Here is a 23,674-nt window from a genome sequence, read left to right as displayed (position 1 = left end):
ACCTGCCTACGTTTCTGGGGGGTGTTAAGACCTCTCACATTAAGTGTTACACATGTGCATACAGTCATAGCTATCCATTTTTATCACGCTAATCAACTTCCCCCTCAGTGCCCTTTCCCCCCCCAACCCTCCCTCCAACCCCCACCCTACCTTCCCCCTCATCCAATCATGACATACCCTGTTCCCCATACATGGCATGTCCATAAAGAGGAAGTCACGTCCATCCTTCAGCAACTAGCTATCAGTCTTAACCTAACGACATACAGCTTCTTGTCCTACATGCAAAGTATACTCAGCACTCGATTGCATCCGCTTCTCACGGCAGCTCAATCCAGTTTCATCCCTTGTCTGCAGACTGTGTCAGTTTCTTCTCCGAAATTTGCCTGCGCAGTCTTCCCTTGCCTTGTGTAACTCGCTGCCATTTCGGCCTGCCTTTCCTTGGGCGCTCAGCCACCTGGGAACGCTCGCTTTCTGCAACTGGTTCTTCTTGCGCCATATATGCTTGGGCCTCTTCCAACGACACCACTCTGCATTGCTTACCGTCCTTATAGAACAACAGGGCAAAAGGATGCTGCCATTTATATCGGATCCCTTCATCTCTAAGTTGAGCAGTCAGCGGTCTCAGTTCGCTCCGTCTTTTGAGCGTGGTGGACGACAGATCGTGATACAGCTCTATGGGATAGCTGTCCCATTCCACAGGCTCTGCTTCTCTCGCCTTCTTCATTATTTCTTCTTTAGTTTTATAGTCCTTGAAGCAGGCCACTATATCCTTAGGTGCATTCTTATTCCGTCCTCCCAGCGCTCTATGTGCCCTCTCAATTATGATATCAGTTGGGGCACGTGGATCCTCCACCTTCGATAACAGCTGAGCCGCTATACGCTGAACTACCTGCTCACAGTTCATATACTCCGGGAGCTCTGGGACGCCGCGAATCCGGATATTGGAACGCCTACTTCTATTTTCGAGGTCCTCTACCTTGTCCAGCAGAAATTGAGTGTCTTCACTCTGACCTCGCACCCGCTGTTCCAGCGCCTGGACTGCCTCCACGTTTTCCTCTAGGCCCGACTCCACCTCCGCTACTCGGTTGCCCAGCTCCACCATCTCTCCTCTAAGTTCCGCCCCAAGGGCTGCTATATCTTGACGCACCTCTTTTAAATCTTTTAAGTCCGTTCGTATCTCCTGGAACCACGTGCAGAGTTTTGCCCAAACTTCCTGCTGAGGTATGTTCTCCACGTCGCCTCCCATTATTTCTGCTACTTCTGGGCTCCCTTGTTGCGTTCCAGTCAGGCGCGTGCTCTCGCCATCTTGCAGGAGGCCCGATTTCGGCTCCCTGCGTTTGAAGCCGTAGGCTTGCAAGTCAGCCGATTTGGCCGTCCCCGACGCCATCTGGGCTTTCACCTCGTATTCCCCCCTCGTTTTTTTATAATTTCGCTGGGGAACGGATCGTTAGTGCCGCTCGTTTGCTGTTGCCTCGTCAAGTTGCTGAGGAGCTCCCTTTTCAAGCAGCCATTCGCGCTGCTGACGTCACTTCCTCCCTGATTGATTTATTATTTTTGTTTTAAATACAATACAAGATTAACTCTTGATCCAGAAACACAAAAAGTAGCATAATAGCAAAAGCAAATAAACCCTTTACATAGGAAACATTACAATCTTCCTTAGACCACAACTGAAGCAAAAAGGAAGAGAAAAAGGAGAAAATTAAGGAAAATAAGAAGAAATTAAAATAAGAGGCAAAGGCATTAACAGGAACCAAGACTTCCATCCAGATTACCAGCCATTACTTCAACCTAGATGATCTTCTTCTTATCCAGGAATGAACACAGCTGCTCAGTTGCAAAGAAGACATATTTAGTCCCAGCTAATCTTATAACACATTGACAAGGATATGATAGAAGAAAAGTAGCATTGCCAAGAAAACTTTTCTCCTATCCTATCCGCTGCTTTTTAACATATTTATAAATGATTTAGATATGTTAATAACTAGTGACGTAATTAAATTTGCTGATGACACAAACAGGCTTATTTTTGAAAGAGAAGGGTGCCCCATCTTTCGACACAAATTGGGAGATGGGCGTCCTTCTCTCAGGGTCGCCCAAATAGGCATAATCGAAAGCCGATTTTGGGCGTCCCCAACTGCTTTGGTCTTGGGGATGACCAAAGTTCCCAGGGACGTGTCGGAGGAGTAGCAAAGGCGGGACTGGGTCGTGCCTAACAGATGGGCATCCTCGAGCGATAATGGAAAAAAGAAGGGCGTCCCTGACAAGCACTTGGCCAACTTTACTTGCTCCATTTTTTGTTACGACTAAGCCTCAAAAAGATGCCTGAACTGACCAGATGACCACCGGAGGGAATTGGGGATGACCTCCCCTGACTCCCCCAGTGGTGACTAACCCCTCCCACCCTGAAAAAACAACTTTAAAAACTTTTTTTGCCAGTCTCAAATATCATACTCAGGTCCATCACAGCAGTATGCAGGTCCCTAGGGGGGGGGGGGGGGGGGAGGTGTGTGTGTGTCAGTGGAGGCATAGCAAAGGCATGGACGTCCTTCTTTCAAACATTTTGGACATCCTGAACTGCCCCCTACACAGGGACAGCCAAATTTCAAGGGAGTGGAGGAGTGGCCTAGTGGTTAGAGCACTGGTCTTGCAATCCAGAGGTGGCCAGTTCACATTTCACTGCTGCTACTTCTGATCCAAAATCCAAATGTCAGAGGCATAGCAAAGGCATGGACATCATTCTCACAGAAATATCCACATTTTGGATGTCCTCAACTGCCGTTGCAGGGACGGAGGCATAGCAAAGGACATCCTTCACCCATACTCTAAAAAAAAAAAAAGGCGTCCCTGACGAGTACTTGGACGTTTTCACCTGGACTTGTTATTTGTTTAAGGTTGTAGATGGCAATTTATTTCAGGTTGTAGATGGCTATTATACACGCATCTTGTATGCATGTATGAAGCCGTCTTTGGCATGCGCAGAGCAGCCACGCATAACTCTTAGTTGCTCTGCACTGGCTTCTCCTCCTTAGGAAGGAAATCATGTGCAAAGGAGCTAACAGTGAGTAGCTCATTTGCATGCGATTTCCTTCATGCATGCCCGTTCCTTTCCGAATAGCTAAGGGATCGGTAAGGGAAGAGCTTTTTCTGTTCAATTAGTGCATCAGTTAGTCTACTGCAGTGCCCCCTAGGGTGCCCGGTTGGTGTCCTGGCATGTCAGGGGGACCAGTGCACTATGAATGCTGGCTCCTCCACGACCCAATGAGTTGGATTTGGTCGTTTTTGAGATGGGCGTCCTCGGTTTCCATTATCGCTGAAAACCGGGGATGACCATCTCTAAGGTCGTCCTAAATGTTGAGATTTGGGTGTCCCTGACCATATTATCGAAACAAAAGATGGCCACCCATCTTGTTTCGATAATACGGGTTTCCCCACCCCTTCGCGGGGACGTCCTGCGAGGACGCCCTCAGGAAAACTTGGGCGCCCTGTTCGATTATGCCCCTCAAAGTTATTCAAAGTTTTTAAATCGCATGAGGATTGTGAAAACTTGCAAGATGACCTTACGAGACTGGGCATCCAAATGGCAGATGATGTTTAATGTGAGCAAGTGCAAAGTGATGCATGTGGGAAAGAGGAACCCGAACTATAGCTACATGATGCAAGGTTCCGTGTCTGTGTTAGAAGTCACCGACCAGGAAAAGGATCTAGGAGTCATCGTTGACGATACTTTGAAACTCTCTGCTCAGTGTGCTGCGGCGTCAAAGAAAGGAAATAGAATGTTAGGTATTATTAGGAAAGGAATGGAAATTAAAAACAAGGATGTTATAATGCCATTGTATCAATCCATGGTACTGTGTGCAATTCACCACATCTCAAAAAAGATATAGTGGAATTAGAAAAGGTACAGAGAAGGGCGATGAAAATGATAAAGGGGATGAGGAAAGGCTGAAATGGCTAGGGCTCTTCAGCCTGGAGAAAAGAAGGCTGAGGAAAGATATGATAGAGGTATATAAAATACTGAGTGGAGTGAAACGGGTAGATATGAATCGCTTGTTTAATGTTTCCAAAAATACTAGGACTAAGGGGCACGCAATGAAGCAACAAAGAAGTAAATTTAAAACAAATTCGAGAAAATATTTCTTCACTCATTGTGTAATTAAACTCTGGAATTTGTTGTCAGAGAATGTGGTAAAAGCAATTAGCTTAGCAGGGTTTAAAAAAGATTTGCATAGCTTCCTCAAGAAAAGTCCATAAGCCATTATTAAAATGGACTTGGAAAAATCCACTGCTTATTTCTGGGATAAGCAACATAAAAAGTATTGTACTCTTTTGGGATCTTGCCAGGTACTTGTGACCTGGATTGGCCACTGTTGGAAACAGGATACTAGGCTTGTTGGACCTTCGGTCTGTCTCAGTATGGCAACACATATTATTTTTCTAAGATCAGGATAAATCCACAACTTTTGTCCGCAGAACAATTCTTGATAGTGTCTAAAATAGAGCCTCAAAGTTGTGTTTAAATCTTGCTCAAAAACATGTTATACAAGCATGGGTTGCCCTTAAAGTAGTTTTTCTATGATGGAATCTTCCAAAATTGCTGAGATATTTTTGAGATCTAATGAAGCCTCCTGAACAACATTTCCTTCCAGCTCCCCCTGATTTATTTTTTTAAATAGGCAAATAGTAGATCTTGTTTTTAGGAGGAATAAGAAAAACTCAATATTTCCACAAGGTACTTCCAGGGCTAGTATTAGGGGTTGGCAAACAGGGCAATTGCCCTGGACCCCATATCACAGGGGGCCTCAAGCTGAAGGAGGCCTAGGTTGAAGGTCAGCTTTTGGGCCCCCTCCCTAGTTTCTGCCCTAGGCCCCTGGATGTCTAACACCAGCCCTGAATACTTCTTGAAAAGATCCATAGGTAATATTCTAGGGGGGGGGGGGGGGGGGGGGGTTGTAAATTTCAACACACACAGGTTAAGCCTTCAATTAAAATTCTCAGTTTGTTCCAACCTTCTATAAAGAGCAAGCTTGTCTCGTGCCACAATACTTTTAAACTCCTGAAGGTCTCTTACATTATCATTAACCAAAGTCTTCACAGTAGAAATGTCTAGTTTAACCTCTTCAACAGTTTTAGCTATTAAATCAACTTTAGAAACCAAAGAGATTACCTCAGTCGTACACTGGAACACAGAACCTTGAAGCTCCTGCAACACCTCCCAGATTGAATCCAGAGTGATCGCTGTGGGATCCTACAACAGTTTCCCTATTGCTGCCCCAACTTCTATCACTGAGCTGAACTCCTTCAGGCTGATGCCCTCCTGTAAGCTCTAGCCACTTTGGCAATGCCAGGGCCGCCGTCAGACTCCATAGCAGTAGCTGGACATGGCAGAGTATGTGGCGTTGAGGGAGATAGAGATATTTCCAGCCCATAGGAAACGAGCGTTCCATCACCCAATTTGGCATTCGATCCTCTCTCCCCAATAATAATAGAAGATCCTGCTATGTAGCTGTCAATTCTCTGCTAACCAGAGGGGATCGCCAGAGCCGCAGGGGGAGCAGGCTTGAGAACTCCCTTTCTCTTCGTATGAGGCATTTTGGCTTAGGAAAAATGGAGGAGCAGAACAGAGCTTCTTACTTACAGCACCAGTCCTGCCACCATCTTGAGTCCTCCCTTTTGCTTAAACACATCATTTGATTTATATACGAAAAAAGAAAGAGAGGAAACATGCCTATGTCACTAATTAAGTTCTTCTTTCCAATATCTTTTAGCTGATATGAAACACCTGTAATCCAGTTTTCTACAACAGACTTTTTCCCCGTTTCCCCAAGTTTAAAACTCTAAACTATTTTTCTGCCCTTTCTGCAGCCTCTCCTTTTTTCCCATTTCATTTTCTATTAATCACAAATGAAAAAGTTGGGAGAGCAAAAATATAAATAGAATCAAAATAATCAACTTTAGAAGCCAAAGAGATTACCTCAGTCGTAGACCGGGACACAGAACCTTGAAGCTCCTGCAACACCTCCCAGATTGAATCCAGAGTGATCACTGCGGGAGCTTCAATGGTTTCCCCGTTGCTGCTTCAACTTCTAGCTCCGAGCTGACCTCCTTCAGGCTGATGCCCTCCTACAAACCCTGCCCCATAGCCACTTTGGCAATGCCAGGGCCGCTGTCTGAGTCTATGGAAGTAACTAGACATGGTGGAGAAGCCGATATTGGAATGCCATCTATGTAGGCTTCCTAGGCAGTTGAACTTTCGTTTGTTTAAAACGTTTTTTAGGTGGTAGCTGGCAATGTTCTCTTAATTTGGAATGGCAGCATGACACAACTGAAGGATTTCCTTGAAGAACTCAACAATAGTGATCCTAATATTAAATTTACATTCAATATAGGCAAACAGGAAGTGGATTTTCTAGATGTGCACATATCATTAAAAATGGACAGAATTTCTACATCGCTGTTCGTAAAACCAACAGATAGGAATACTATTTTGCATTACTCCAGCTGTCATCCCACACCACTCAAGAATGGTATTCCTATAGGTCAATTTTTACGCATCAAGAGGCTATGCAGTGAAGAAAGTTCATTCAGACAACATGCTCAATATGTCAAACTAGTTTAAACAACGTGGATACCCTCACAAAGTTATAAAAAATGCCTGCAAGAGAGCACAGTATGCGCACAGAGAATGGCTATTACAATCGGGCCCTAAAGTTGAGAATGAACAAAGACGTCTTCAGTGCATTTTACCGTTTTCATCTGTAGACACCAAGATCATGGGAATTATACGTAAACATTGGCCTATTCTACAACTACACCCTCAATGTAAAGACAGACCACAAATAGCTTACAATAAGGCTAAAAATATGGGAGAATTTTTGTCAATTTTCAGATATACCCACCCTCAGTCAGGATATGGACAAGGAGGTCACAGCAGTTGTCAGAACTGTATTTATTGCTCCTATGCTATGGAGACTGATCACGTCATCAATCCAGCCACTGGTAAACGGTTTGATTTAAGATCTAAAACGGATTGTAACACCGCTCAAGTAATATATGCTATTTGCTGTCCATGTTCAAAATGGTACATAGGACAAACAAAGCGTAAGATCAAACAATGAATCTGAGAACATCTAAGTAACATCAGGCTGAATAAAATAAAGAATCTGTTAGTAGCACATTGGCAGGTAGAAGGTCATCGGGAATCAGACCTAAAATATGTAGTCCTCGCTCATATCCGGTTACGGTGGGGAGCTGATATATCTGCTACACTAGTGCGACAGGAACAAAGACTCATATATCTGTGGGATACAGTACAACCACAGGGCCTTAACAAAGAAACAGAATGGTTAACAACATAAGCACGCCCCTTTCACATAAGCCAGTCCAATTAATGATGTCAGTAGGGTTCAAGTATAAGAGGAGCGCCATTAGCAAACGTCAGGGAACAGAAAGCAGGGACGAGCCGGTTTTGAGATCACTCCCGGTAAGCCATGAAACATATTTAATGAAACAATTCAATGGAATAGTTTGTAAGAGTTTGTAACTTTACGTATGTATCACTAGCGACAAATAGGTTTGAAAATTTAAAAAGATAGCATGTTAACTATCATATGTTTTCAGCTTTATAGATAGTTTAGAAATACATTCCCTTGAGAACGCCAAGATGGAGAAACGTGGCCCCACGTCGGGAATAACGAGGAGACTTTAATTTTGACTTCACGACTGCACAAGGGTGAAGGTCCAGCAGCAACAGCACTAGTCATCAACAGACCACCCACAGATAAGTGACTTTTTCAAAGTATAATTAAGATGTTTTCCAATTATCACATACATCTACGTAGTGGTCTTACACGTTAGGAGGTGGGCAGGACCAGTGCTATGATGGTGGATTGATGCGGGCCGACTCCATAACATATGGTATAAGGCACACAAGCACGTTCTGAGCACTGCATATTAAAAAACAAAACAATATATACAGTACATCTTTCACAGAAACATATACTGGTGGAATTGTTGTTGTTAATGTTTTTTATTGTCATCTTGAGCAAAAAGCATTATTTTGATTTCATATTCTATACCACTCTCTCTGAAAATCTGGGACCCAAAGTAGATTATAGAATCTAATAAACTACAATGCCAATGTAGCAAAAAAAGAAAAAACCCTAGTAGAGACTGACCCCCCCCCCCCCCCCCCAACTTTCACTAGTGAGTGAAACAGACTGCATGACAAACTACAGAAATTCAAGCCAATAAATACAGTCCCTCCCCTGATTACAGCACCTGCTGCAGACTCTGTTCTCAGGTGACACTCCAGTCTTGGCTTTGTTTTAAACCAGTTACCATGGTATGGGCAGCTGCAGAATGAGACAAACTTTGAGAATGTAAATCCTTTTTGCATCCTTTATTCTTGACTTGGGAAGCACTGCAGATAATTGTTAAGTTGCTCAGGTTGAAATCTGCACCTCCATGGCACAAAGCTGCCCCCCTGCCAAGTCACTCAACAACTCCTGAATGTATATTTTACTTATAAACCAGAAAAAAATAACGCACAATTTTATAATTTATGAAACATAACTCTTTTCAGTTTATAAACTCGTTTTATTTTACCACTGAGAAAGAGTTCAATCATATGACAATTCTAATTCCCAACCCATGCTGGAGTATAATCTCATTGATCATTTATATTGGAATTCTTATTTTCTAAAACACCTGTAATCAATATTCTTGCTCGTGTGAAGAAAATTGACCAGATGACATCTCTTGCTTGATTGTGGGGCCATTCTTCTCCGCTCTATCAAAATTATTAGGACTAGGAGATCTCCTTTTCATAAGACAAAGCATTTGTGTAAGCCTAATGTGAAGTCGGGCTTACCTGTCGGTAATTTGCCAGATCACTGCAGAACCCTTTTTAAAAATCAGCATTACTTTGGCCCCTCTCCAACCTTCAAGTACTAAGGATGATTTTAAGAACAGGTTACAGATCACTAACAGCAGATCAGCAATTTCATGTTTTTGAGTTCTTTCAGTAACATAGGGTGCGTGCCATATGGTCCAGGTGATTTACTACTCTTGAATTTGTCATTTAGCTCAGTGTCCTTTCCAGGTTCACTTAGATTTCTTTGAGTTCCTCCAACATCATCACTCTTGAAAACTACTTCTGGTACAGGTAGATCTCTTACATCTTCTTCCATAGAGACTGAAGCAAAGAATTCATTCAGCCTATCCGCTATGGCCTTGTCTTCCTGAGTGCCCCTTTTGCTCCTTCATGATCTAACAGTTCCACAGATTTCCTCACAGGTTTTCTGCTTCTGATGTACCTGAAAAAGTTGTTACGATTAGTTTTTGCCTTTGTGGCAAGATTCTCTTCATATTCTCTTTTAGCTTTCTTTATCAGTGCTTTGCATCTGACTTGCCAATGCTTATCTTGTGTTGCTTATTTTCTTAATTCAAGTCCTTTCTCTTTTCTTTGAAGGATGTTCTTTTGGCTCTAATAGCCTCTTTCATATCATCTTTTAACCATGCTGGTTGTCATTTGCTCTTCTTTCCACCTTTGTAAATATGTGGAAAACATCTGGTCTACGTTTCCAGGGTGGTATTTTTAAACAACATTCATGCCTCCTTTAAAGTTCTAACCTTTGCGGCTGATCCTTTTAGCTTCTTTTTAACCATTTTCATCATTTTATCATAGTCACCCTTTCGAAAATTAAATTTTGTTACAGTAGATTTCCTTTGTGACTTCACTCCAGATATTAGTTCAAGTTTGATAATCTTATGATCCCTGTTTACCAGTAATCCAACACTCTTACCTCTCATACAATGGCCTGCATTCCACTAAGAACTGGATCTAAACTAACTTCTCCTCCTGTCGTTTCCTAGACCAGTTGCTCCAAGAAGCGGTCACTTATGTATAGGAATTTTACCACCTTGATGGTAACATTTATCAAGTCAATATTGGGATAATTGAAATCAAATACAAAACATCCGAAAGTAATTATCCCACCCAGGGATGACCTTAGGATGCACCCCAAAACAATTTATTCCTGCACCAAATCTCAGAACTCACAAGGTATACACATTCCACTCCTCTCACTTGGAGATCCAGTTCTTATCATTGGATTGGTGAACCATATAAATAAATAAAAGCCAATCAGGTTTAAAAAAATTCACTCAGCCAATCTGTGGCGAAAAATCTTATAGCATAGTTTCATTATAAAATATATGTCAGGGTGGAAACAAAAGGCACAGTTCAGATGGAAAGGCAGAGTTCAAAACAAAATATTTCAAATAAATAAATAAATAAATAAATAAATAAATAAATAAATAAAAAATAACTGATAGTGCCACTGAATATCCCCTCTGACCGTCAAAGCACTAAGGGCCTTATTCTATAAAGGTTATGAACGAGAGATAAAACAAAACTTATCTGGGTGCTCTCTGGAAGATTTCTGGCATCTTCTTCACAAGCCAGGCATCCAATCTCTCAGCTCCAAATCCAACAATAATCCAACATGCTTTTTTCCTCTTTCAAAAGACACAATAGTTCATATTAATCCACCACCCAGTATAACCCCATTCACCAGGTCTCAACCTTCGACAAGGACTGATTGTTTTGCGAATGCTGCTTTAGGAAGAGGAACTCTCACCAGCTTTATCCAGCACAAGATGATGCTGAGGACTTAAAATGCCACCGACAACTCCAGCCAATCAGGAACACTCATTCCTTTAAACGGACGTCTCTCTCAGTAAAATGAATTTCATTCAATCGCAATATTTAATCCATGTGGCTCCATTGTGCCAAGCTCATATAGCTGGTGCTGCTCTTGCTGTCTTAACCATCTTCTAACATCTCCTCACTTCTGTGAAATTTTCAGTTGATCAATTACCATGCAAGCTTCAGACCAGGTGAATGGGGTAATACTGGGTGGTAGATTTATGTTTATTTATTTATATCCTGACATACCCAAGGCAGGTAACAACGCAACATATATAATATTAAAAAAAAAAAAAACACCTGAAAGCATCACTGATCTACAAGATGGTCCAGCAGGTAACATTTCAACATCTGCTTAAATGATGCAGAGTTCTGTTGAATTTATATGAACTATTGTGTCTTTTGAAAGAGAAAAGCCATTCCAGGCTATTCAGAGGCACTTAACTGATAGTGCCACTGAATATCCCCTCTGACCGTCAAAGCACTAAGGGCCTTATTCTATAAAGGTTATGCTTCTAAATTTATGCTCCTAAATTACAAGCATAATCTATGCTCTTAAATTTATGTTTAGGGCCTATTAAGCTCATAGATTTAGTATACATTTAGAAGCATAAATAATGCTCATAAAAAATGTTCATAACTTTAGGAGTGTAAATTTAGGAGCATAACCTTTATAGAATAAGGCCTTAAATGGCTAGAGTGGGTGGAACCAGCACTTCACTGGTTAGCGGCAATATTCAGTTTGCTAACCAGTTTAAGTGTGCGTATAAATTTAGGGCAGTTGAAAAGCTGTCAAGATAACTGTGCACCAGTCTGAAATATCAGCTGATATGCAGTTAGCTTCTGGGTTGCCGCACTAACCCAGATATTCAATGCTGAATGCCAGACATACCCTGGCTCTGAATATCTAAGGTTAACTCAGCCTGCGGCTCTGAATATCAAGCCCTATATTTTTAGATATTTTGCAATTAAAGATCTCTGCTTTCTGTTCTAACCTGATTCGTTCCTTTTAGAATACAAATGTATTATCTGGATCCACTCCACAGGTGCATTTCTAGTCATACTTTAAATGTATCAAGAGATTCCATTGGTTTCTGTTAGGTGGTGGTAGGAATAAGGCAATACAAGACAATGTAGAAATGACACTTATGTTATGTTATTCTGTTTACCAATTTAAATCAATTTTTCACACATTCAGTAGCTCTCTGTAAAAGAAGCCAATTGCTTCCGGCCCTATTTTGTTCTTACCATGCAATCACTGAGTGAAAAAAAAAAAAAGATTTTGAACAGTGGACTGAACAGATGGAAGATGCAGACCAATTACATGCAGTCTGTCTAATGGTCTCCTTTTTATCCTTTTTACACAGTGATTTGTAACAAAACAGACACCAAGCTCTGTAGTTTTCATCAGATCAATCACACCTGATTGCTGAAGGAATAGACAGTCTACCAACCAAGAGCTTAAAGCAAACACAAACACTTTATATAGCATCTCCCATAAATTTACCGAGTCGTTGTTAAATACACAGGGATTTTATTAATCTTATAAAGCAGCTACTAACTCTATAAGGACAATTCTATAAATTAGACACAACAAAACTAAAGAACGTAATGGACATAACACAACTCTTCCGTTGTACGATTCCCTAGTGTGGCTGTGCCACATGAACTTTATCTTACCACAACATCACTTTGTATTTGTTTACACCGAAGTCTGTAACGCCTCTCCGGTACTATGTAAGCCACATTGAGCCTACAAATAGGTGGGAAAATGTGGGATACAAATAAATATTTATGTGCGTGTTATGGACTAGATTCTATAAATGGCGCCTAAAAATTGGCTCAGAAAAAAATAGCATTTAGCGCTATTCTATAAACCGTGCTTAAAGTTAGGCATGGTTTATTATTATTATTTGTTACATTTGTGTCCTACATTTTCCCACCTTTTTGCAGGCTCAATGTGGCTTACATATAACCGTTAACGGTGCTAGCCGATTCCGGTCTGAACAAATACATAGTATGAATGAATACAAAGTGATATTGTGGTAGAATGAGATACATGTATGGTAGGTACAATTGGGGTGAACACAGGGAGGGAAAGGGGGAAGAAGAGTCCGGTAATGTCCGTTATGGTCTTTGGTTACATTGTGTCGCAAGTGTCCAAGTATTTTTATGTTGGGTCGGTGGGGAATGCTCTTTTGAACAGGTCTGTCTTTAGTGCTTTCCGAAAATTTAGGTGGTCGGGCATAGTTTTTACTGCTTTTGGTAATGCGTTCCATAGTTGTGCGCTTAGGTAGGAAAAGCTGATGCATAGGTGGATTTGTATTTGAGTCCTTTGCTGCTTGGGTAGTGGAGGTTTAGGTATGATCGTGCAGATTTTGTGGTGTTTCTGGTTGGCAGGTCGATAAGGTCTGTCATGTATCTTGGTGCCTCGCTGTAGATAATTTTATGGACAGCTGTGCAGATTTTGAAAGTGATACGCTCTTTGATTGGTAGCCAATGCAGTTTTATTGGAGTGGTTTGGCGCTGTCAAAACGTGTTTTTCCAAATACAAGCCTGGCTGGTGTGTTTTGGGCGGTCTGGAGTTTCTTTATGATTTGATCCTTGCATCCCGCATAGGTTCCATTACAGTAATCTGTAAAGAATAGTGTTTAGCGCTGGGAATCGCAACTACATTTAGGTGTGCCCATTTACAGCAATGAAAATTAGGCATGTGTAGATTAACTGTTTTAACAAGCTGTTAAGCGTTAACAGCTCTTAACAAGCAATAACGAGCACTAATTGGCAAAAATTAGAATTTACGCATGTAAATTGCTAAGCGTATTCTGTAATGTACTGCGTCTAAATTCCAACCTGCGCAGGCAAAAAAAGGCCATGGTTAGGGGTGTGGAAATGGGTGTTCCAACATCTATGCATGTTATAAAATATGGGCCAGTGCATATAAATCTACAGCTTTTCGTTGGTGTAAATGGACGCTCATCGATTTAGTCACATGAACTACACCTAAGCGTATTCTAAATACTGCATATAAATCTATGCATGGTATTTAGAATACACTGAGGCATGAATGCCTAACATGAATTAATTTTAGGAGCCATGTACAGAATCATTTGCAAGGGGGGTGTACAGATGAATGGAACATGGGCGAGACACAGACAGGGCTACCATTCATATGCATATATTATACAATACTACAAGTTATGCAAGTCACTGCCACCTGTTCTATGACTGGTTTAAGAGTGAGTACCTAGATGTTAGGCATACCGATACTGGGTTACACTAGAATTCTATAATGGATCCTAGATACTTGATTCTGTTCTAGATTACGCTCCTACCATACAGCCTCTGGGCGCCTAAATGGCTCTGCCCGGTTATATAATTTCCCCCTACAAGCTAAGCGTGCTGCGAATAATACAATATAACACCAAGCAATAATCTTTTACAATAATGCACTTCCTCACAATGCTCCCTTTAAAATCCGGCTATTTGTACCTCGGGTCTACATTTGCTGTTGCTTCATCAATAATCAATATTCGATTTTTTCTGAGGATGGCACGGGCAAGGCACACCAATTGCCTTTGACCAACACTGAAATTGGATCCTGATTCAGCCAATTGTGTTTCCATTTTGTCAGGTAGATCTCCTATTGTCTCTTTCAACTGTACCTGTAGACGCAACAACAAAGGATGGGTATTTATGAAAACTGTTCTTTAAAAAGTACAATAAGCCACTGTTCAGCAGCAGTAGCCACCGCATTAACTCAGATGCCAGTGTTTGAATTATTATGTATATTCAAGTAGAACTGAATATACATAGATTGGGATGCTGCTGCTGCCGTCTGACATTTAATTTAGGCCTGCTATCCCTAGTCCATGCTTGAATCATCTCCTGTTTACAAGGCTTCATTTGAAGACAGAAAGGAAGTGGAAGTGTGGAGCTAGAGGAGAAGAGGAAGTGTAAGAAGGCAGACAGAAATAGAACAGGAGCCACAGGAGAAGGGCTGGATTGCGAGCAGAGTGACTGTTCTCTAATGTGCTACAGGTTCACCCCCATCCCTCCTCTTCCTTGTAGGTTTCCTGGAAGAACACCCTTGTTTCTCTAGAATGTGAAAGGAAGTGACAGAAATGCATTCCAGGCCATTCGCCCAGCAATTAAGCCCTGCTTATTTATATTTGTACATTTATATTAATTTGTCTTCAGCTCCACTTGGTGCCCACTGAATTAGCAGGCCTAAATTAAACAGGCAGTTTATCTGGATAGTGGCTGAAAATTATTGTTATCTGAACAATTTCTTTGGCCTTCACTAATTCCACCCCAAACCTGGCCCCTCTTACCATGGTTGTAAATGTATAGCTTTTTTGTGCATAAACCATGTTTTACATTTATACGTAAAAGGCCTTACAAAATTATCCTATGGGTTATGCACATAAAAGCATACATAGCCGTAGCGGAGAAATTAAATGAATTCTTTGCTTCGGTCTTCACCGAGGAGGATTTGGGGGGGACACCGGTGCCGGAAAGAATATTTGAAGCGGGGGAGTCGGAGAAACTAAACAAATTCTCTGTAACCTTGGAGGATGTAATGGGTCAGTTCAGCAAGCTGAAGAGTAGTAAATCACCGGGACCTGATGGTATTCATCCCAGAGTATTAATAGAACTAAAAAATGAACTTGCGGAGCTACTGTTAGAAATATGCAATCTGTCCCTAAAATCGAGTGTAATACCGGAAGACTGGAGGGTAGCCAATGTTACTCCGATTTTTAAGAAAGGTTCCAGAGGAGATCCGGGAAATTATAGACCGGTGAGTCTGACGTCGGTGCCGGGCAAGATGGTGGAGGCTATTATTAAGAATAAAATTGCAGAGCATATACAAAAACATGGACTGATGAGACAAAGTCAGCACGGATTTAGTGAAGGGAAGTCTTGCCTCACCAATCTAATGCATTTTTTTGAGGGGGTAAGCAAACATGTGGACAATGGGGAGCCGGTTGATATTGTATATCTGGATTTTCAGAAGGCGTTTGACAAAGTGCCGCACGAAAGACTCCTGAAGAAATTGCAGAGTCATGGAATCGGAGGTAGGGTATTATTATGGATTAAGAACTGGTTGAAAGATAGGAAGCAGAGAGTAGGATTGCGTGGCCAGTATTCTCAGTGGAGGAGGGTAGTTAGTGGGGTCCCGCAGGGGTCTGTGCTGGGTCCGTTGCTTTTTAATGTATTTATAAATGACCTAGAGATGGGAATAACTAGTGAGGTAATTAAATTCGCCGATGACACAAAATTATTCAGGGTCGTCAAGTCGCAGGAGGAATGTGAACGATTACAGGAGGACCTTGCGAGACTGGGAGAATGGGCGTGCAAGTGGCAGATGAAGTTCAATGTTGACAAGTGCAAAGTGATGCATGTGGGTAAGAGGAACCCGAATTATAGCTACGTCTTGCAAGGTTCCGCGTTAGGAGTTACGGATCAAGAAAGGGATCTGGGTGTCGTCGTCGATGATACGCTGAAACCTTCTGCTCAGTGTGCTGCTGCGGCTAGGAAAGCGAATAGAATGTTGGGTGTTATTAGGAAGGGTATGGAGTCCAGGTGTGCAGATGTTATAATGCCGTTGTATCGCTCCATGGTGCGACCGCACCTGGAGTATTGTGTTCAGTACTGGTCTCCGTATCTCAAAAAAGATATAGTAGAATTGGAAAAGGTACAGCGAAGGGCGACGAAAATGATAGTGGGGATGGGACGACTTTCCTATGAAGAGAGGCTGAGAAGGCTAGGGCTTTTCAGCTTGGAGAAGAGACGGCTGAGGGGAGATATGATAGAAGTGTATAAAATAATGAGTGGAATGGATCGGGTGGATGTGAAGCGACTGTTCACGCTATCCAAAAATACTAGGACTAGAGGGCATGAGTTGAAGCTACAGTGTGGTAAATTTAAAACGAATCGGAGAAAATTTTTCTTCACCCAACGTGTAATTAGACTCTGGAATTCATTACCGGAGAACGTGGTACGGGCGGTTAGCTTGACGGAGTTTAAAAAGGGGTTAGATAGATTCCTAAAGGACAAGTCCATAGACCGCTATTAAATGGACTTGGAAAAATTCCGCATTTTTAGGTATAACTTGTCTGGAATGTTTTTACGTTTGGGGAGCGTGCCAGGTGCCCTTGACCTGGATTGGCCACTGTCGGTGACAGGATGCTGGGCTAGATGGACCTTTGGTCTTTCCCAGTATGGCACTACTTATGTACTTATGTACTTATGTACACAACTCAGCTGTAGGCATGTTCAGGGGTGGAGTTTGGAGCAAGCACAGGTAGGGTGATCTACTTTTTGTTTATAAAATAAATGTGTATTTTATGCACACTTACACCTCCTTCCATACAGATATACAATGTACACAGCTTATTTTTGGTTATGATTTCTGCGGTTTAAGACACATAGAGGGGCATAATTGAACGAAAACGCCTATCTCCATGGGCGTTTATCTCCAAGAACGGGTCCGTGAAGGGGCGGACCGAACCGTATTTTGGGAAAAAATAGACGCCCATGTTTTATTCAACAATGTGTGAGCTGGGCGTTTTTGTTTTTCAGCGATAATGGAAAATGAAAGCGCCCAGCTCAAAAACGAATAAATCCAAGGCATTTGTTCGTGGGAGGGGCCAGGATTCGTAGTGCACTGGTCCCCCTCACATGCCAGGACACCAACCGGGCACCCTAGGGGGCACTTTTACAAAAACAAAAAAAAAGGTAAAAGAGCTCCCAGGTGCATAGCACCCTTCCCTTGTGTGTTGAGCCCCCCAAATCCCCCTCAAAACCCACTGCCCACAAGTCTACACCATTACTATAGCCCTAAGAGGTGAAGGGGGGCACCTACATGTGGGTACAGTGGGTTTGGGGGGGTTGGACGACTAATAAGCATTAAGCAGCACAATTGTAACAGGTAGGGGGGATGGGCCTGGGTCCACCTGCCTGAAGTCCACTGCACCCCCTAACAACTCCTCCAGTGACCTGCATACTGCTGTCAGGGAGCTGGGTATGACATTTGAGGGTGAAAATAAAAAGTTGAGAAACTTCATTTTTTGTGGTGGGAGGGGGTTAGTGACCACTGGGGGAGTCAGGGGAGGTCATCCCCGATTCCCTCCAGTGGTCATCTGGTCATTTAGGGCACTTTTTGGGGCCTTATTCGTGAAAAAACAGGGTCCAGGAAAAGTGTCCTAAATTCTAGCTAAAAACGCATACTTTTTTCCCATTATCGGTGAAATGCGCCCATCTCTGTTCGGCAGATAACCACGCCCCAGTTCCGCCTTCGCCACACCTCTGACACGCCCCCATCAACTTTGTCCGCATCCGCGACGGACTGCAGTTGAAAACGTCCAAAAATCGGCTTTCGATTATACCGCTTTATTCGTTTTTGTGAGATAAACGTCCATCTCCCGATTTAGGTCGGAACTTGGGCGTTTTTCTCATTCGATTATAAGCAGGCTAGTGGCTCATTTTCAAAAGAGAAAAACATCCAAGAAGTGTTAAAGCAGCACTTGGACATATTTATTCTCAAAACGTCCAAATAGGTATTTTCAAAACCTATTTTGCAGACGTTTACCTATCCCTTCAAATTATATAATGCAAGTTTATTCTCTCTTCTTCTGTCGGAGGAAAAGACTTCAGATTCTCTGTATTACGCCCTAGCCAATATCACTCGGATTGCAGACTGCTACCTATCCTATGCAGATAATTATCCACTGTAATAGGGATCAAGTGCAGAAGTGTCCGTTTTTCTTAACTTGGATAACTTTATATACGTTCTTATATTTTTAATATCTATACACTTATCTGGGCTGTAGTGTGATCAGTTGGGAACGCTCAACAAAGAGCCTCCATTTCTCAAATGCTTCCTCAGGAGTCGTATCCTCGACTACTACCCTTGCCCTACAATCAAAGTGTAGATATACAATTTTAGAGAGTGCACCACGGTAGAGCTATCTTCTAGAGAAATGTGCTTCAAGAAGCCTACCTTGTGAGGGTCCTGCTGTTTCCTCCGCGGGACTCCTTAAAATGGCATCGGGGTATTTATGCCTTCCACCCGCTCACCTGTCCAATCTCTATTGGCTTTATTCTTAAAGGGGCCTCCACCCATTCACTTTAATCATTTGGGCATCCCACCTTTCTTAAAGGAATGCTTTCCACTCTATACGCACATTCAGACCATTCGGCATTATAGTTTTTAGTCTAAAAATCCAGCGTTGTTCTGCCTGTATCAGTGCCCGATCACTGTTCCCTCCTCTTATCGATTCCCTCATTTGACCTATCGCTATGCATCTAAAGCCCGCAAATGTATGCTGTTTCTCCATACAATGCCTCACTTATGGGGCTTCCATACGTTGGTGTATAATATTGAATTTGTGGTCACTCAAGCGCTGTTTTAGTGCCAGTGTTGTCTTTCCTATGTATAACTTTGAACATGTGCATTTCAATATATACACCACATGATTGCAATTGCAATCCGTATTATATCTCAACTTGTATATTTTCTTATCTCCAGGATTTATGAACTCTAGCAATTATCATATTTCCACAATAGATGCAATTTCCACAATTCTTATGTCCCTCAATTTCTGTCAATCTGTTCATCTCCCCTATCCTAGGTTGCATCAATTCTCTCAAATTTTGGTCTTTAGAAAAAGTAATTCGCAATCTATGATAATGGAATGCAGGACGTACCTGTATTATCCTCCAGTGACGTTTTAATACTTGTACTACTCTTTTTATTCTGTGTATGTATCGCAATACACAAGTTTGTTGCTGCCCTTCTGGTTGTTTTATGCTGGGTTGCAGAAGAATCTCCCTGTCAATATTTTTGCTCTAATGTATGCTTTTTTCAATACTTCTGCCGGATATTGCCTTGTATTAAACTTCTGTAATAAGGCTTTAGCTTGACCCTTAAATTTCCTTTTCTCGCTACATATTCTGCGATATCTGAGGAGTTGAGAAAACGGCAAACTTTTTTTTATAGACAACGGATGATTACTTAGATAATGTAGGAGGATGTTCCGATCTGTAGATTTAATATACACTTCTGTAATAAACGATCCCCCTTCCTGCTTTATCTGAATGTCCAAAAAATTTATCTCACTACTACAGTGTTGTTTAGTAAATTTTATATTAACAACTCTTGTGTTTAGCCACTTGAAAAAGTCTTGCAACTGATCTTCATTCCCCTTCCATAGCATAAAGACATCATCTATGTACCTATGCCATGTAAATATTTGTTGTTTCCAGGGGTTCTCTTGTACCCAGAGCTCCTCAAATCTAACCATATATAGGCAAGCCACTGAAGGAGCACAAGTGACAGAAGAAGAGAGAATAAACTTGCATTATATAATTGGGATTTCTACTAGCAAGGACCAATAGAGTGATTAATTGGATATTGATAATGATGGCAGAAGGATCATGGAGAACAGCTTACGGGTTTTCTGCTGAAGAAGCCACAAATTTGCTTAAAGATAGAGACATTTTTGGAACACCATTGACAGGACCTTCCCAGTCCCAACAGTTTGGCAAACTCACTGAGTTATATAACCAAGTTAGAAATTAATGGTGCTACCCTTATAGATTATTGTAGTAATGAATGGATCCCAAGAGGGTTGAGAATGAATATTGGACCACAGATTTTCAAACATGATGAAGAATTTGTTAATAAATAGAATCGTATTCTAAATAGGTGTTCTTTAGATCTAATGTTGCTTATAATTGAAAAAAGTAAAAAAGAATTACAAGGACAAAAAGAAAAAATATCTGAAGAAATAGCTAACCTACAGTTAGCAGTAGGGATGGAGACATTTGACAAGCAACACCAAGAACTTTTGGAGAATATTGCCAAATTTCGAGATCAGTTACATAAACAGAAAACAAAAAAATTTATAAGGGACGAAACAGATTATAAACTGAATAAAGTTTATCGTTGGATGTATTCACCAGATGAAGAAGATAAGAATCCGCGTACTGAAGAAAGAAAGGAGGTATGGTTTGAGTCAACATCATCTACCTCGTCGGAGTCGGGGGAAGAGAGAAGACAACAGCAGGATTTTATAGGAAGAGGCAGAGGACCACGCAGACGTCCGAAAGGCCGAATAGGACGTGGGAATGTGCAGCCCTGTCCACAGACACGAACCCAAGACCAGTGGAGAATGTAGTATTTAATCTGTCCCAAAAACTCCTCACTCCCGTAGTGACCCCCTCCCATCCCCAAAAGATGTGATGATAAATATTACTTACCAGCCTATATGACAGCTTCAGATGTTATAGCCAGGTCTATTAGAGCAGCAAGGAGGTCCCTGGAGTAGTGTAGTGGTCAGTGGAGTGCACTAAAGAGAGGAGAACCCAGACCCATATCCCAATCTACCTTACACTTTGTGTTCCAAAGTGTGAGCCTTCTCAGACTTCCTCAAAACCTGCTGTACCCACATATAGGTGACCCCTTCCCCATAAGGGAAATTGTAGTGGTATACAGTTGGGTACAGTAGGTTTTTGGTGGGGTTTGGAGGGCTCAGCATATAGTATAGGAGAGAAACGGTAAGATGTGTACCTGGGAGCTTCTATATGAAGTCCATAGCAGTGCCCGCTGGGGTGCCCCATTGCTCTCCTGGGATGCCTGTGTGGCCAGTCTACTAAAAAAAGCTGACTCCTCCTACATCACAATGGCTTGATTTTCTACATTATTCACTTGGATTGGGGTTTTTTCCAGAAATGGATCAAAAACACAGAGCATGAAAACATCTTGAATATAGTCATTTTGAAAAAAAAAGATGTTTTGTTGTTTTGAAAATGGCCATATTTACTATTTAGTGTTTAGTGCAAAACATCCAAAGTCCTACTTAGATGTTATATCAAAAATGCCTCTCATTGGCACCTACATGATTCTGTCTTTATAAAATAGGCTTGAAATAGGAGCCTACTTGGTTTTCACACAAAAGCAACCTATTATAAAATTACTACAGCTGCGCATCAATTAAAAATTTTAGGATCTTTAGGGAATCCTGATCGACAGGTTTCAATCATGGTGAAAGAAAGCCAGGAGTGTTCAATGGGAGAACAGAGTAAAGGATGCAAACTATCCCCACTAACTTCAAAGCAGCCTGTAGATGCAAGGAAAACAACAATTTGAAGGGTCCATACATAGGCGCCCGGTATAAGAGGCTTGGACAGGCTAAGCCTCCCCTGCTGTGCTCTGAGGGGTTTAAATTGTTGATTTACCTCCATCCTCACAGCAGGAGCTGCAGTGAAAGCCCTCTAGCCTTGTGTAACCAGTTGTAGAAATTGGTTTATGGTTTAATTTGTTTACTTTACTGCTGGGAAAGCAGGGGAGGGGGGGTTGGCTGGAGGTGTCCTGGGTTGCCAGGGAGATATTTAACAAGGATGACTTCCTGACCTGCACTGAGGACAGATAGCAGCAGAATCGGATACTGGGTCAGCATGATCAGAAAAAGTCAACAGACAACAAAGGTAGAAAAGATCATTTTATTTTCATTATAGTGTTTGGAATATGTCCACTTTGAGAATCAGGTGCTCAACATTAAAAGTTTATATTCATTTACTTATTTATGGCATTTTATCCCACATTAAACATGAATTAGGGTGTTTTGTGGCTCTACATGAGAATTGTGATGATATGATCCCTTGTTTCATATTGTTGATGGTCTGCATTTTCCTTATGGGTGGTATATTGGTGTATTAGGTTCTGCCCAGTGTAATATTTACGGTACAGTAAGGTTCTGAGTGTGTTTTTGCACAAAGTTGTGCATAGTGTTTTGCAGTTGAGCGATTGTGCTTAGAATATGCTTTGAGCAACCACTTTATTCTTTGACATATGATACATATCTAATATCTAAATTTAATAAAAGGTATTAATTGTGACTTTTATTTTTATTTTTATTTTTTTTCTGTGTGTTATCAGACAATTATGGATTTAAGCTCCACCCCTAACCCCGCCCCCTTTAGCCTCCCCAAACAGTTGGGCCACCGACCGCCTATGGGCCCATATACAAATGCTTGAAGCCTTAAAAAATGAAGAGGTAGATATAATAGGCCTTTCAGAGACCTGATGGAAGGAGGACAATCAATGGGACACTGTCAGGCTTATTTTCGAAAGAGAAGGGCGCCCATCTTTCGACACAAATCAGGAGATGGACGTTCTTCTCTCAGGGTCGCCTAAATCGGCATAATCGAAAGCCGATTTTGGGCGTCCCCAAATGCTTTCCGTCGTGGGGACGACCAAAGTTCCCAGGGGCGTATCGGAGGCGTAGCGAAGGTGGGACTGAGGCGTGCCTAACAGATGGGTGTCCTCAAGCAATAATGGAAAAAAGAAGGGCGTCCCTGACAAGCACTTGGCCGACTTTACTTGGTCCATTTTTTCTTACGACTAAGCCTCAAAAAGGTGCCTGAACTGACCAGATGGCCACTGGAGGGAATCGGGGATGACCTCCCATGACTCTCCCAGTGGTCACTAACCACTTCCCACCCAGAAAAAAACAACCTTAAAAACTTTTTTTGCCAGCCTGAAATGTCATACTCAGGCCCATCGCAGCAGAGGTCCCGGGGGGGGGGAGGTATGTGTGTGTCAGTGGAGTCACAGTGAAGACGTGGACATCCTTCTTTCAAACATTTTGGACATCCTGAACTGCCCCCCACACAGGGACAGCCAAATTTCAAGGGAGTGGAGTGGAGGAGTGGCCTATTGGTTAGAGCACTGGTCTTGCAATCCAGAGGTGGCCAGTTCAAATCCCACTGCTGCTACTTGTAATCCAAATAAATAAAGGGGGTGTCAGAGGCATAGCAAAGGCATGGACGTCCTTCTCACAGAAACATTCAGGCATGGACATCCTTCTCACAGAAACAGCCACAGTTTGGGCGTCCTCAACTGCCGTCGCAGGGACGCAGGAATAGCGAAGGGTGTCCTTTACCCATACTAAAAAA

The 23,674-nt window shown here is 42.0% G+C and overlaps 1 protein-coding gene across 1 annotated transcript in view; it reads right to left on the bottom strand.

Annotated features, from left to right (window-relative positions):
- ABCC4 (ATP binding cassette subfamily C member 4) overlaps positions 1-23,674 on the bottom strand; it is a 520,751-nt gene that overhangs the window by 55,627 nt on the left and 441,450 nt on the right. The window contains exon 28 of the mRNA XM_030201377.1: positions 14,204-14,376. Within this exon, the coding sequence (XP_030057237.1) occupies positions 14,204-14,376 (173 nt within the window). The remainder of the gene's footprint in view (positions 1-14,203; positions 14,377-23,674) is intronic.

Source organism: Microcaecilia unicolor, chromosome 4 (genome assembly GCF_901765095.1).
Source record: "Microcaecilia unicolor chromosome 4, aMicUni1.1, whole genome shotgun sequence".
In the NCBI taxonomy this organism is placed as follows: domain Eukaryota; kingdom Metazoa; phylum Chordata; class Amphibia; order Gymnophiona; family Siphonopidae; genus Microcaecilia; species Microcaecilia unicolor.
This window is presented reverse-complemented; position numbering and strand designations above follow the sequence as displayed.